This window comes from Cynocephalus volans, chromosome 2, assembly GCF_027409185.1.
Source record: "Cynocephalus volans isolate mCynVol1 chromosome 2, mCynVol1.pri, whole genome shotgun sequence".
Taxonomy (NCBI): domain Eukaryota; kingdom Metazoa; phylum Chordata; class Mammalia; order Dermoptera; family Cynocephalidae; genus Cynocephalus; species Cynocephalus volans.
In genome coordinates, this window is record NC_084461.1 from 228359998 (window position 1) to 228375936 (window position 15939).

Sequence of the window (15939 nt, forward strand, 5' to 3'; positions counted from 1 at the left end):
TCTTTATGCCTAATGTTTTTTTTTTTTTAATTTAGTTGCTACATTTATTTCTGTAGGTCTAACTCTCAAAAGTAGAATTATGGTGTGAAAAAGGATGTAAACATTTAAAGCTCTTGACAAAATATTACCTTGTATTTCTAAAAGTGGGCTTTGAATGAATTACATTCTTATTTTGGGGATCAGAAGAATATTTAGGTTTTAGTTTCTTTTTCCTCATAAAATCCTTGTGATTTATCTTTAGTGGAAGAACTCTTTTTATAAATTGGTATTTTTCTACTTTTCCTGTACTCTATTGAAATTTTTTTCTCTTTTCCTTTCTCTTTTTAGATGTATATATGTATTTGTGTATGCATTTATTTTCTCTGTATTTCCCTTTATTATTCTAGGGATTAGGGTGGAGCAGAAATCATTTTCTTTTCAATCCTCTTTTTCTTGGGGCTACATTAGGCATTGCTGTCATAAATTGTGATACATGAATTATGGAAGATTTGGGAAAATTAAATAAGATCATGGTTAGTCTATGGTTGTTCAATAATCAGAAATGATGCACATACCAACCCCTCCCCCAAATATATATTTCTGCAGTGATTTACTATTTAAAATGTTTGGTCTTTTATCCACTTATTCATTCATTTACTTATTGAGTCATTTACTAGTGCTGAGCTCAGTTAACATGTAAAAGTGGATACGACACTTTCCTCCTGAAACTGAGTTAGGTTTGGTGTAAGGTAACAGAGAGACAAAGGCTGATTTGGGATAGTATGTTGTTTCAAAAATAAAAGGATTTTGTTTTCTTCTTTTCTTGACCCTCCTTCCATTGGTGCATAGTATCAATGTTTGGACAATCAGAAGGTTAATTTAATCGAATGGCTACCATTACAGAGACCTGGGATGGATCGGTTGTGGAGGGGAAGTTACTCCCATGCATTAGCTCAATTGTGCTTGAGCATGACACATTCATTACTTAGGAAACTGAGGTTCCAAGAGGGCAGGGATTTGCTGACCATCTAGCTTGAGTCAGTATTAAACCCAGGCTTTGAACCCTGGACTTTTCTCACCCAGCGACCTTGTTACCTTGTGACACTGCAGAAATGGGGGAGACCTGTGGTCGCAGTTCCTGCCTGCCCTCACCTGTGTTCGGAACAGTCCCCTCCCCTCTGCATGCCTTCACACAATGTGGTGCACGCTACTTGCAGCACTGTTCCATTCCCTTTCTTTGTCTGCCAGGTTGGCTCCTGGTGATCCCTCAAGACATAATGGAAGTATTCACTTCTGCTGAGCCTTCTTGGGCTCCCTCCTCTCCCTTGCTTCACTGTGCATCCCAGAGCACAGCCTCAAAGATGCCACCCAGTCCTCAGCACCCTGCTCTGTCACGGCCTTGCTAGATTCAGAGCTTCTCCAGGGTGGGGCCAGGGCAGAGGTAGGCACAGGGATAAAACACAGGGGCATTCAAAGCCTCTTACCCTTTCAAAATTCAAGCACAGTAAATGTTCAATGAGCAAGAAGTAAAAGTGGGTGAAAATGCAGTCACGTGCATCTTTCTTCAAGACCAATGAGCAGGATTGCTGGGGTCCAGCTGCAGCGAGGGCAAGGAGGGGTGAGGAGGGGAAGGGGGTCAGGGGGTTCCTGCCCTGGGCCTGGGGGGCGTTGTCAGTATCACTGGAGCCAGCTTCCGCACAATTGACTAAGTTGGCCCCTTCCTGACCCCTTGCTGTTTAATCCTGTTTGACGATGATTGGTTTGGGATTATGCAGTCCAAAGATCAGGGAAAGCCCCCACTGTGCCTCCCTTATTAAATTACTTTGCTTTGGGTTTTGAGCATTGCCAAGCAAATCTCGTTATGAATTCTTCAATTACTTTCTTTTGCGATTTTTATAATTTGGTAGGGTAAGCTCTGGAATCAAACCAATATCCATGCCATCATGCTAACTTTGATTATTTTCAAACTCCTCATTAGAGGGAGTGGGAGGGTTTTGACTCCCCTTAAATCTGCTTTTATTGTTCAGATTTCCTCTGCCTTGTAATTTGCTTTGTACCCAGGTCTGATATGCTTCACCTTAATGCCGGCTATAAATGTGGGCTTATTCCATTCTGTTTGTTCCACTGAGTATTATTGTTTGGGGTTTTACGACTTAAGTTTTTGCATTTTGAATTGAATTGTTTTGTTATTTGGTTACATTAAAATCAAGAAGCGACTGCTGATGAAAACAATTTTGATTTATTGCATCAAGCAGAATGTTGGAAATTTTTGTTTAGCTGATTTTTATTTCCACTTCATTGGTATAATGTTGTTTGTCCAGGAACAAAAAAAGGAGAAAAGGAGGAAGGAAAAAACATTTATAAAAAGTCATTACATGTGGCATGTGCCTGTGCACCTTGTCTTCACCACTCAGGGCATATTGTGACATTTCCACTTAGCAAATAAGGAATGCAAAACTCAAAAACATTAACACACTTGCTCAAAGTTTATCCTGATCTTTCTGCCATCCTTGTGTTTTAGTATTATTGCTATCATCATCATCATCATCATCGTGATGTCATCATTAATAATATACAACGTATAGGCAAAGAATGAACAGTTTCCATTAGGACGGTTAGCTCTGATAAAGTTGGTCATTCTCTTTACTCTCCAACATAGATGTATTAAGATTTGCTCTGAGCCCAACATTTTAAATTTAAAACATATGCGTGTGTGTGTATGTGAGAGAGAGCGAGAGACAGCATGCACGTGGTGTGGGGGGTGCTGAGAGGAGGACTAACTCAAACCAGAAGAGTCATAGGACGAGTGTGAGCTCCAAGCTCTGTAAAGCATGCCCCCCTGAGGGTCAGATAAAGGAAACAGAGATGGTAAGCCTGGGAGAGAAAGCCCTCAGCAGTGGAATGTTTGAAGAGTCCACGCGTGGAGCAGGACTTGGACTTATTCCGTGCGCTGGATTCTCGGCCTCCGTTAGTTCCATGAGGAAGTGATGACAAGGACTTTCTAGTAAGTATAGAGATGTCCGCTTCCCTGGGCTATCTGGCAGGGCCTCCATCAGGGCCGTGCAGTGGGTTCGACCCAGCCCTCCTGACAAGCACCCCTAGTGGTAAACGTTAATGAATATTTCGACTTTACAAATCTGTGAATTCTGACAGGTGGAGCTCAGAGCTCATTCTGCTGTGAGGGATGAGAGTCCATTTGGGTCTTTCTGGTCAGAATGTGACCTCTTTTACAGCTCCTCAAAGTGTTCTGAGGCTGTGTGTGAGCTCTGTCTGCCAAGGCTGACATTTTAGCAAAGGCCATAAAAGAACACGCAGCCACAAATGGAGTTAGAGAAGGAGGTGCTTTAGCATTGATCCCTGGGGCTGGTCTCCCAACACACAAGGGGATCTTCTTCAATGTTAATTGCCATCGCATGGAATTTTGCTGCTGCTTTCTCCTTATGGCATTGTTTGAGGTAGCAGAAGGTCACTTCAGATGGTGAAGCCACCCTGCTGCAAGTTGCACTTTCATGGGTCTCACTTGAACTTTGCTTCAGCAAAGTCAAGTGCTCAGTTAAGGCAACATAGTGTCGTGAAAAGAGTGTGGGGTCCAGTCAACAATAACTGGATTTGGTTCTTGCATCCATTTGCCAGCTGTGAGATCCTGGACAAGTTAACTGACTCCTGAAAAATAAGAACAAAAAGCCTAGAGTTATTGTGAAGATCGGAGGTGATGTGAGGGGTTAGCACGATGCCTTGCAGAGTGTATTTTAACACCTGGTTCTCAAAGGGTGGGCCTTGTTCCAGCAGTACCAGCATCATCTGGGAACTTGTTAGAAATGTAAATTCTTGGGCTCTACTCCGGTTCTAATGAATCAGAAGCTGAGGTGGGGAGGTTAGCAATCCGTGTTTTAACGCACCCTCCAGGGAATCTCATGCCCCCTGAGTCTGAGGACATCTGCTTGAACAAATGGTACTTACTGTATAATTGTTGTTTTATTAGTATTGGATTTACTCTTGGATTTGAGAAAGTGACTCTTTGCTAGAGGTCAAGGGCATCTACTGATGCTGTCCATGAAGGTCAACCTATGGAGGAGACTGCAGGATGGAGAAGGGTGGAGGGTACACCTGGAGGGGCAAACAGGACAGGACCAGCCCAGCCTGATCTGATCCAGGTCCCAGGCTTCCCACACTCTAGTTTTCATCACATTGGCTTTTCATGCAGTCACTTTCCACATATTTATCCAGCACCAGCTGTATGTCATACATCATGCTAGGGAAGTGAACAAGACATATGCATGGTCGAGGAGCTTACATCCTTCTCTGTACATGTATGTGTGTATGTACATGTGTACGTGTGTGTGCATGTGTGCACATCTGTGAGAGTCTATTTGTATGTGAATGTATGTGTCTGAGCGTGTGTGTGTGTGTGTGCATGTGTGTGCATGACACACAGGGAGTATCTGCTCAGCCCTATCTCTGTTTTTTGAGATGTTTGACCACATGGATGCCTATTCTTTGTGCACCCTGATTTCATGTATTCTTAGGTTGTTTTGTTTCCCTGGCATACTACTTTTCATTCTGTATTCTTTTCCCTTTGTAATTTATTTTGTATCTAGAAAAACCAATTTATTCTTTCTTTTAGATCATTCTTATTTTTTCCCATGGAATAACTCAGATTAGATTGTTGTTCATCATGGTCTTTGGACAATTTAAAATTGTGACAAATCATTGAAAATCGATATGTCCCTTTGCCCTATTGAGAAGAATGTTTATGGCCCCTAGTTTTGCTGATGGTGTACAATTTCAGATTCTGAGAAAGGAGCCATTGATTCTTCCAAGTTAGAGCTTTTGTTTTTCCTTTGTACTAGACCAGCTCCATTTTTCTTGGAGATGTGAGAAAACTTTTCCCATTAGAACAATTTCTGGTTCACTAAATAAGACTGTTTTTCCCCAGAGTGTCAGAGGCACCAAAAGGGACTGCAGCCATACTGTCTCCATGGGGTCAGGTGCTGGTGCAGATGTCATTAGCAAAATTGTGGCCAGAATCTGGAAGCAGAACAGAAAAAACAGCATGAAAAGAGCCGGTTGCAAGGAGGCTCTGTGTGGCTTTTTGGGGCTACTGATGTTAAACGTCTGATGTGGCAGAGAAGGCCATTTGCAGTCTGGGGAAAAATTCAAGCTCTGCCAATAGCCGATTCTGTGGCCTCGGGCACAGTTCTTCCTGAACGTCAATTTCCTTGGATCAAAAATGGTCACAGTTTATACTGCAGAAGTTTATCTGGAACTTTCTAAGAAGAGGATGGATGGGAAAGCATCAGGTAGAGTACTTTTCAGGAAGAAGATGTTCGGTGTGACTTTCTTTTAAATCCTGTTTCAGGAGCCTTGGTCTTTCAACTCTGTGATTTCCCCTCCCCCATTTCGTGCCCCATCCAAGACCCCAGAGTCTTAGTACTACTCTTTTACTCTCTAAACCTGCTTTCAAGAGAAGATCAGAAATTAGTAAACTCAGAGGTCTGTATCACTAGATCTCAACTTTAGCATGCATCAGGATCCCATGAAAGGTTCTTAAAACATACACTGTTGGGCTCTACTCCCAGAGTCTCTTGGTCAGTGGGTCTAGTGTGGGACCTAATAATTTACCTTTCTTGTAAATTCTCCAGTGATGTCGATGCTGCTGGCCCAAGGAACAGACTTAGAGAAGCACTAGTCTGTAGTGTAGACTTCGAGAATGTTAAAGCTGAAGAAAATCGTAAGACCATCTGGACTCCTCTTCCAGTTTTACAAATTAATAGTGAGTCAGTAATTGGGCCAAGACTATGACCGAATCTAACAGTCTTTCTAACTTACAAGGCTGATAACAATTTCAAGTGATATTTATCCCAAGGCAATTGCATTTTAATCAGGACCCAAAGTTTAATCAATAAGATGATGTTGGTGATGATTATCATAGTCATAAGGGTAATGTATTATTTTTTGAATTCCTTCGATGCATCAGGCACTTGGCACACTGTCTCTTCCTGTGACAAATGTGTGCAGTAAGCAAGATATTCCTGTCCTCTAGGTGAGGTCACTCAGCTCAGAGGGATAAATCAGGTGGCTGTCCAAGGACACTTGTCTGCCTGTCTCCAAACCCTTGTTCTTACCAACATACCATGCTGTGCTCGCTATGAACTGGAGTAGAAGGTACTACAAAAGAAGTTAAGGAGTCAAAGAGCAGATAATATAAGAGAAGAAGCATTGGTGACCTTTTTTGAGGTGAAAAATTACCTGCCACTGTCTTCGCCCCCTGCTGTGCTTCACACTGTTGACTGTATGACTCTAGGACACAGGAACACCAGGATGGGACAGGCAATCAATGCATGCCCAGGTGCTGGGCAGCCTCCCTGGGGCCACCATGACAAGCCTGCAGGGTTGCTCTCATGCCCGTACACATGGCCACACACCCAGAGGACATCCTTCTACCAGGTGGCCTTGCTGCCCTTTGGTTATCATCTCATTGTCCAGCTCCATCTTCTTTACTCTGGTCTGAAGCCAGGGGCCAAATCGACTTTACGCCCTGTGGACACATCAGGAAAGCAGCTTTTACAGTCATCGTGGCCGCATCCTGCTGCCATCTCTCTCCCTCCCACCACTCCTGTTCTCGTCCGCTTCCTCCTGCCGGTCCAGGGCCCGATGCACATGAGGGATCAGTGTCTTTCACTCCTTGGGTAGCAGGTTTCCACGCAGCTCCTGAGTTGGGCTTTGGGAACAGCCTCTGAGTGCCTCACCGATGGTCTGCCTTACATTTTCACGTCGTCTTGGACAATGTGTCCCCATCGCTCTGACAGACTGAGGAGAGGTGGGCTCCCTGTCTCGAGCTGAAGGGCCATTTCCTGCACCCTCCCCGGTTCCCAGTGCTCGGTATCTGAGTTCACCTCTCCGCTCCCCCCCTGCGGGCTGTGTTGCTCACAGTCTCTCTCTCACACACATGCACTCACACATACTTACACACCTGTACACACTCACACACATTTCCACCTGCATAACACTTACACACCTACAGACACTTATGCACATCCCCCTGCACTTACAGACATGAATACACTCACTGAGTTCTCACGCAGACACTGACACACAGTCACACACACACACACACACACACACACACCCCTGTCACACACACACATTCCCCTCACACACACGCACCCACTCACACACAAATACACACCCACACCCTCACATTACTCTACAATTACACACCCACCCGCACATTTTCCCCAACTTACACACATGCACACACAATTCTCACAAACTCACATATGCACACACTCATGTGCACACTCAGAGTGTATTGCTGACTTGGTGCAGGTGAAGAAATGACTGGCAGGAGGGGTGGGGGTGGGGGAAGAAGCTTCAATTGCAGCTGACAGACTGATTAAGCTGGGGATGGGAGGAAGGAGAAGGCAGCAGAGCTTGCATTGAGCCCCACTCTGTGCTCAATGCATCTGTGACTTCACACTGGCAGTAGTCCCCTGAGGAAGCAACTCTGAGCCCTGAGACTGCAGCTTCACTGAAGGCTGGGATGGGCAGTGGTTTTCCCTCCTCCAGCACTCCACTCTTTTCACGAGTCTATGCTCAAGGAGTGAGGCTGCATCTCCAGCACTACCCTCAGACATCGGCAACCACAAGAGAAGGGCCTGCAGAGGCACAGGAAACATGCGCAACACAGAGATTTAAAAATCCAACACAAGTCACTCATGGTGGCGCTGCCCAAAGATGGCCATTGTTATTATTTGGTGCTTGGGGTTGATTCTTCATAAACAAAAAGCTTTTATGTGGTAATTTTAAAAGGATATCACAATGTCAATACTGTATTATAGCAGATTCTTTTTCACTAAACAGTATAATATTGGCTATCATTCATTTAGCATTTACTATATACCAAGCAAGGCTCTCAGTATGGCACATATATTGAAGGATTTAATCCTCATCCGAACTCTGTGAGGTACAGACTATTTTATTTCCAGTGGAACTGAGGCCCAGAGATGTTAAGCAACTCTCCTGCACTCACACAGCCAGCAAGCAGTGAAGCTGGGATTCAAATTCACACAGAACTCTAGAACCCAGGCTGGCTCACAGCCCAGGGCTGCCTCTTTTTTACCACGAACATTTTCTTAGCAATCAATGCTCTTTTAAAACACAATAATACATTGAACTTTCAGAAGGAGAGAACAAAGCTAAGGATACTAGAGATGGGGGGAGGGAGGGAGGGGCGTTGGGGAGTGATAGGTCAGGTGGAGGGCATGGGGAAGGATTATGATTTGTAATGACGAATATGCTAATTAATAATAAAAAAATTAAAAATGCAAAAAACCCCACACAATATTAATGGTAACATGATATTTCATCATCTAATACTATCATTTACCTGGATGTTTCTTGATAGTTGGGCATTTAGATTGTTTCCAATTTCTTGCTAGTTTAGACATTGTTGCCCTGAAAAATCTTTGTACAAACATCTTTTCAGAAATGCAGTAATTCTGTAGGATAAATTCCACTGCTGCGTATGCGTGTTTTAAAAGCATTTGATTCGCCTCACCAAATTGCCATTCCAGAAATATCATGCCAGCCCACACTTCTACCAGCAGACTGCAAAATTGTCCTTTTCTCCTTAGATGGTTTAGGTTTTTACGATCACGTTGTGCAATCTGGCACAGTACTTGATACAGGTGTCACTGTAGCCAAGGTTCAGATTTTGTGTGGCAATGCGTTGCCCTTGTAGGAACATGAGTGTAGGAGCTGAGACCTGGGATGCTTGAAAGGGCCTAGCCCTGCTTTGTTGGGGTGAAGTGTGGATGCGACAAGAGGCTGTGAGTGCCCTGCGAATGGTGAATGCACATGAGAGTGCGTCAGGTTTCCAAGGAATCCCCAATGCCCAGAGATGTCCTCTCTTCTTCCAGAGTTACAGTTTTTAAAGCTTGGGAAAACCAGACATCACCATTCTCATGTGGTCTGCCACCAGCAGCATCCGCTGGGAAATGTCAAAGAGTGACAACACGAGGAGCATTTTCCCCAGCCCTCCCCCGGCAAGACCAAACAGGGCAAAGGGGAGAGCGCAGAACTCTTTGAAACCAGATGGACCTCAGGTGGACATGGTTCTGCTGTTCATTATCTGGGCTTGTTTGGAAAGTCACTGGACTTTTCTGAGCCTCAGTTTTTACATCTGTAAAAGGAACTGAATTTTCTTCCCTTGAGAATTATTCCATGGATGAAAAAAGCATCAGGTTTCTGAAGGCCCTGGCACCCAGCACCCTGGCACCCATCCTGCACCTGGCACTGGGGGTGCCTGGCTTTCTTCAGCTCGTCCTTTCCAATAGCATTTAGGACTGCTCTTTGCAGCACCATCATCCTCATTTGGGGGAACAGTGTGGTTGCCTGCCCTTGTTCAAAGCAGTTGAGAGGGAATGGAAGAGCGTAACAAGGTTCTTGCCTTGAAGGCTGTTGTCTCTGAAAGTTTTGCTCCAAATGAGTTCTGAGAGAGCTGGAATCAGTGGAGCAACAGAAGGCAACACAGTCTCATTTTACTGTCAGTGTGGAGCAATGGAGAAGAAGTGAGTCATCCAGTATCCCAGCTCACATGTGGCTTTGTTTTTGGTGCCCACCTTTCCTCCAGCAATATGGGTTGATCCGGTTCCCTCACATATTAAGAAGGATGCTCTAGTGCTAAAGCCAGATGCCTTCATTCCTTTCCATTTGCAATGCTCCAGGGTGTGGGTGGGCTGGGAAGGGAGTGTATGTCAGGGATGGGCTTGGATTCCTTTTGCTAAGATGATGCTTGCTGGGAGACAAGCCAGGGGTTGCCCCTCTACCTGCTGTTGTCCTGGCATCCTGCGGATGAATGGCCAGATGCCCTTGACTTTCTGCAATGCCAAAGATGTTCTTCCTCCTTTCCCAAAAGTCCTCACATCTCTTCTTTTTACATCTGGACCAAGGGTTTTTCGTTTTGTTTTGTTTCAGAGGAAAAGGAGAGTGAATGAGGCACCATGTTTAGAAGCAGCCCAACAATGTCAGGGAGACTTTCCCAAGTGCTTGGCTGCTGTTGGGGAGCGAGTCCCTGGTGAAGTTTGAGCTCTGCTAGGCCTTTGTGTCCTGTTGATGGGCCAGGGCACCACTCCAGAGGAGCCGGGAGCTCACAGGGATACACAGATCAGATTTGGTGCCTGTGTAGTTTGTGATAGCATAGACTAACTAACAAGGTTAAAGAAAAGAGTTTAAGCAAATCACCATAAGAATCATCACTTATCCCACTCTGTTAGGTAACAATTCTGTCCATTTTTTGGCATATTACACATGTGTAATATGTGTACACATGTACACAGAACGGCAATAATTTGTGTCTATCAATAACACTATGTCCATCTATTGTTCCTGCTACTTTAATTAAGTGGATATATAAATATAGATCAATTAAATAAACATATATGTTGCATTTATGCAAAGTCTTCATAATTACTATGTGTTGCAGAAGACCGCATCATAACCAAAATTTGTGAACCATAATTTAAAAAATTATTTCCCTAACACCAAATATCTAAGCTGTTCAAGTGTTTATTTTTATATTTAACTCTAGATTTATAATATTTTTCATATCTTTTAGCTATACCTGGGTTACTTTTTATGTTAAATTCCCAATTTGCCAGGTAAAAGATATGAGCGGGTTTACATGTTTATGTTAAGTGTTGTTGCATTATTTTCCAAAGGCCATATCATTCTGTGAGGAAGGACCATGCCCATTTTATCACAACTTTGCCAACACTGGATATTATCAATTACAAAAACAAGACAAAACATAGCAAAACACTGTGGAAGTAGCCAAATTCCATTTCTAGGATATATTAACTTTTAGACCTCTCCTTTCTTAGCTAATCTGCAAATATGTTTCATAGCTCCTGGAGGAAACCTGGGCTGGAGTCCCAGAACCCAGAACTAGTCCTGAGGGCTCTCTAGGGTCAGAAGGGACTGGGGAGTTGGGTGTCTGTGCCCACAGGCTCTGCATAGAGTCGAGGGCTTGGAGGATGCCCCGCTTTATCCACGGCCGTGTCTCCAGCCTAACGTTCCAACAGCCACGTTCCAAGGTACTGGTACCTGGCAAACCAGTATTTGGAAATTCAGAATACACTTAATGTTATAAACGTGCTACCCAGATAAAGGTAATTTAACCCATTGAAGAGGTCAAATATACTGTTGGCTTTTGTTTTGTTTTAATCGCAGAACACGGATCTGTGGCATCACTTTTATCTTTTAGGCATGAAACAAATGTCAACAACCTGTTTGTAAACAGCTCACTGCCTTTCAAGCCTGCTCTCAGACATCGTCTTCCCAGCCACCTGGGAAGTAGGGAAAGGACAGCCCTGGGAAAGACAAAGAAAAAGGAACTGGTAGGAACAGAAAGTGACAAAAATAGTGAATCTGACAATTTGTTGTGACACTTGGTCAAGAGACGCTGGGATGTGTGGAGGGACGTGGCTGGGCTCACCCTTCCCTCTGTGAGCACCAGCCCGTGGCACATGCTTGAGAGAAGGCTGGATCCCTGCCTGTATATTCTGTCTTCCCAAGACCCTGTAAAGAAATAGTCAACAGGAAGGAGTAGTTAATATAAATAGGACATGGCATATGCCTCCCAGTGTGAGAGGTCTCAACATGGAGGTGAGGGGGTGGAGGATGGAGGGAGAGGGATAGACATGCTGTCCCAGTGAAACTAGAGACTAGGTAAGAGGCAGGGCCAGCAGAGCAGGGAGCTGAACCTAGGGACCGAATGGCGCGCACTGCTGAGACTTCAGAACGGAGGGGCGCGAGCCTGTGATGGGGAGATGGGGAACAGAGGAGATTCTTGGCTCCTGGAGGCAGATGCTTGATATAATCAGTGTCCCCACGTCTGGGGAAGCCAGGCCTGTGAATATAAGCAGCACAGAAGAAGGAGGTGGCTTTCTAGGGTCCACATGGAAAACTGCTTCTGCTGCTGCAAGGAAGAAGTACATTGCAGAATTTTTTTTTTTTCTTTCTGGTGGGGAGGGAATGGAGCTCATTCTGCAAGGGACAAGAAGAGGGTCTTTAGAGGTGACAGAGTCATGATGGGTGGGGGTGTTTTAATTTCTTACAGCTAGCACCTGACATGTTCCTGACAGCATGGTCAGAACTAAGAAGCTTTATGTTTCATACAGGCTCTGTGACCCACAAGAATGGTTGGGGAGATGTCTGCAGGGTCCAGAAAGTTCTCCTGGAAACTGATGGACTTGGGGACCCCAGGGGAGATGTTGCTGCTGCATCCTACTCAGTGTGGGACTGACAGAGGAGGGTCAAAGAAGCTCTGGGATGATGAGGAAGTGAGGAAAGGATGCTGGGAAGGGAGAGGACAGAGCCAGAATCTGGCCTGGCCTGCAGCCGCTGGGGCTTCTGAATCGGCCTCCATCACAAAAAGTGGCACATCACCTTCTCCAGGTCCTCCCACTGTGGCACTGTCAAGTAGATTAGGGAAGCAGACACATGAAATATAATGGTAAATTTAGTCCCTGTTTAAAAGTGGGGACACTGAGTGTCTGGGGTCACCCAGCAGGTCCCTTCTTGACTGCTGTCCTGGTTAGCAAGCATTTGCAGCTGCGATACGGCCAGCTTCCTTTCCAGATGTCTCCTCCTCCTCAGCTTAGTCCAGCAGGATTGTAAATGCACCTTTCTCTGTGCAGTGTACTCACCTGTTCCTCAGCCCAAAGTGGGGCCACAGATGTCTGTGGCTTGAAGGAACCCAAGTGTCCCATTAGAGTGCCCACACCTGGTTTTCCTGAGTCAGTTTCCACTCGATCTGAGCCAGCTTATTTCTTTTTCCTTCTTGGAACATCACTTGAAAGATAGAAACGAACCTGATCTTAATTCTTCCTTCAACATGACATGCCCTTTTGAAATCGTACAAATATCAATGTCTGATTGTCATGCTGGATTGCAAGCATGGATGTGAAATGCTCCCAAGTCTCACTGAAGCCAAATATTAGGTCATAAGTCAACATTTTGCTGAGAAACTTGGTTACTAAGGGGTTGAAAATTTATATCTTTTCATGAGAAAACTTGCCTGCCAGCAGGAAAAAATTTCAAAGACTGTTATCTTCCCTCGTGGAGGGAGAGAGATGTGTATAATTTTGCAACCTGGGTCAGAGTCCTTTAGGACTTCTGAAATTGGATTGGTGGAGAAATGAGGCTTTGGTATAATATTTGGATTGCTCCCTGGGATGACAGTCAATGGGTGGCACAGGTGTGTGTCATTTCTTACAAGGTTGTTCAGCAAAATTGTCTGAATGGCCAGCATTCCACCTATTCCCACTCTGCCCACCAATCCTTCTGGTGGAGAACTTCTGTCTAGAAAGTGCACCATCTTGGGTCGTGGGCACTTAGGATCTTGAAAGAAGTGACATCTTGACTAGCTTCATCTACACAGCTATAGACTTTTTGGAAAGTCTCAGTTGAGTCACGAAGACTCAACTGAACAATAGCAGAATCCAGGGATAATGCCCTTGACTATGCCAAGAAGTTTAGTCTACTGACTGTGGTGCTTCAGCCCAATCTCTAAGCCCATCCTGAGGTTTTCCAGCATCTAGTGTGAGCTGTGGTAGGAGAGAAGGGCAAAGAGGTGTCTGTGTGCTCACTGGAGAGATAAAACCAAGCTCTTTGCTGCATTAAGGACACGATGCTCTATTTTAAGATGGCCAAGTCACAATGTCTAGTTTGCATCTCCTTCCAAAAACTAAAGGAACTTGCATTCCCTCTGAGTGTCCAAACTCCAGGCAGAGTTAGAACTGTGGCTCAAGATAGAATTGAAAGTCTACTGTACATGGCTGTGATGGAGTAGGACTTTAGCTGTGGCCGCAGGCAAATTCCTGATGGAATAATCTGCAACCACTGCACTGAAATGGAAACACTGACACCAGAAACCTGCTCTATGTGTATGTGTATGTGTATGTGCATGCGTGTGCACTGGCGTGTATGTGTGTGCATATGTACACACATGCTTACACGTGAATGTTTATGTGTATGTGTGCATGCATGTGTGTGCATATGTGCATATTTGTGCATGTGTGTGTGCACACCCTCATATGTGAACAGTAGAAGGCAAGTGACAGAAGCCCAGCCTAGAACTATATAAGTAAGGCCCTGTCCTTAAGGGGCTTTTCCCCATGCATAGCAAGCTCTACACATGCTTGTGCTAGGTATTAAGTAATGGCTACTTGGGGGCACTGAACCCAGGGCCATTGCCCACATTCACTCAAAGCAGGGCTCAGTCAAGTTCTAAGTAGAAATATTAAGTGGATAAGGTTTATCACAGTCCTATCCTCCACTTCCCCTAGGGACAGTGTTTTCCAAGGAAGATCTTTTCCCTCATCCTCACACTACTAAGCTCCCCCTACGTCGCTGATCTGAGAATCTCAATCCCTTGGGGTTAGGCTTCCTTCCCTCTCCAGGCGTGAGCCCCCTAATATGAGAAGCAGGCTCATGCCACTGTGACCAGGAAGCTAGTCTTAGCGCCCATGTCCAGCTCATCTTCCCTGCACCTGTCCATGAGATGTACTGTGGCTGAAGCCTACAGACCTATTCTGTCTAAGCAAAATGAGTGATACCAACCGATGGTGCCACTCGGCCAAAAAAATGGTAAGAGAGTTTGCTGTGCTGGCTGGTGGGCAGGAGGACCATTTAGGATGAGTCCCTCAACTCCCACCATTGAGAAGCCTTGCTGTTGGAAACCACACAGGAGGCCAGGCCCACCTGACTTCATGGTGATTTTGGTCTTTCAGGCAAAGAAGGGGAACTATGCCTTTCTGTGGGACGTGGCCGTGGTGGAGTATGCAGCCCTGACGGACGACGACTGCTCAGTGACTGTCATCGGCAACAGCATCAGCAGCAAGGGCTATGGGATTGCCCTGCAACATGGCAGCCCCTACAGGGACCTCTTCTCCCAGAGGTAGGCAGGGTCAGTGCGGTGACTCCAGCAGCCGGGGGACTCCAGCGGCAGCGGGGAGAGTAACCTTCTCCTGGGAGATGAGGGTCAGCACAAACTCTTTTGCTCACCCCATTCTCCTTAGCACCAGCTGTGCCCAGTGCAGCCTCCTCCTCCACCCCTGCCTAGGGCCTGGGTGGGTGTGGGATGAAAAGGGGAGGTATATGGTCCTTCCCATGAAGGCAAATTGTCTCGCTGGGGACTGTGATGTGAGCAGGCAATAGCCCAGGGCATGAGTGCCAGCGTGAAGACATTCTCAGGGTGCTCTGGGTGGAGGGGACAGAGGAGGGAGGGCATCTGACCAGACCCAGGAGACTCAGGAAGACTTCCAGAGGAGGTGACACCAGAGGCCTGAAGGATGAGTAGGAGTTTGCCCAATAAATGAATAATGGGTAGGATCTGATAAGGCCTAATAATCACTTTTAAAAATAAATGTATCTTGTATAAAAGGCTGTAACTGCCAAAAAGCTGATATACTAAATAGCATTCAAAAGGGCAGCACATGAATAAATTCTGACATTCCCAAAAAATGGTTGTAATATTACATACGATGGTACTTCAAAAAGTTCATGGGAAAATATAGCTAAAAGGTAATATTAATCTTTCCATGAAATTTTTGAAGATCCCCCCCCACACACATATACACATATATATGATTAAAGTATACCATTTATGTAAATGTTTGATGTATGAAAAGCAATATGACATCTTATTAAAATTATATACATTTGTGATTGAAAGTAGAAAAGAATTAATGAGAATGCTATGCAAAACCTGGAGAATAAAAATTACTGTGAAGAGGGCAGAAGAGAAATGGGATGTGCTTTAGATCTTTAGATCTGTACAGTACTTTAGATCTATTGTTAACATTTTATTTCTTTAAAAAAATGCATAAATATATGTAATATTTAAAACTCAATGCTAACATTTTGTTAAGTGTAGTGATGGTTACACAGCTAGAT

The 15939-nt window shown here is 44.8% G+C and overlaps 1 protein-coding gene across 1 annotated transcript in view; it reads left to right on the forward strand.

The window, feature by feature from the left end:
* GRID1 (glutamate ionotropic receptor delta type subunit 1) overlaps positions 1–15939 on the forward strand; it is a 709310-nt gene that overhangs the window by 676583 nt on the left and 16788 nt on the right. The window contains exon 14 of the mRNA XM_063087271.1: positions 14775–14941. Within this exon, the coding sequence (XP_062943341.1) occupies positions 14775–14941 (167 nt within the window). The remainder of the gene's footprint in view (positions 1–14774; positions 14942–15939) is intronic.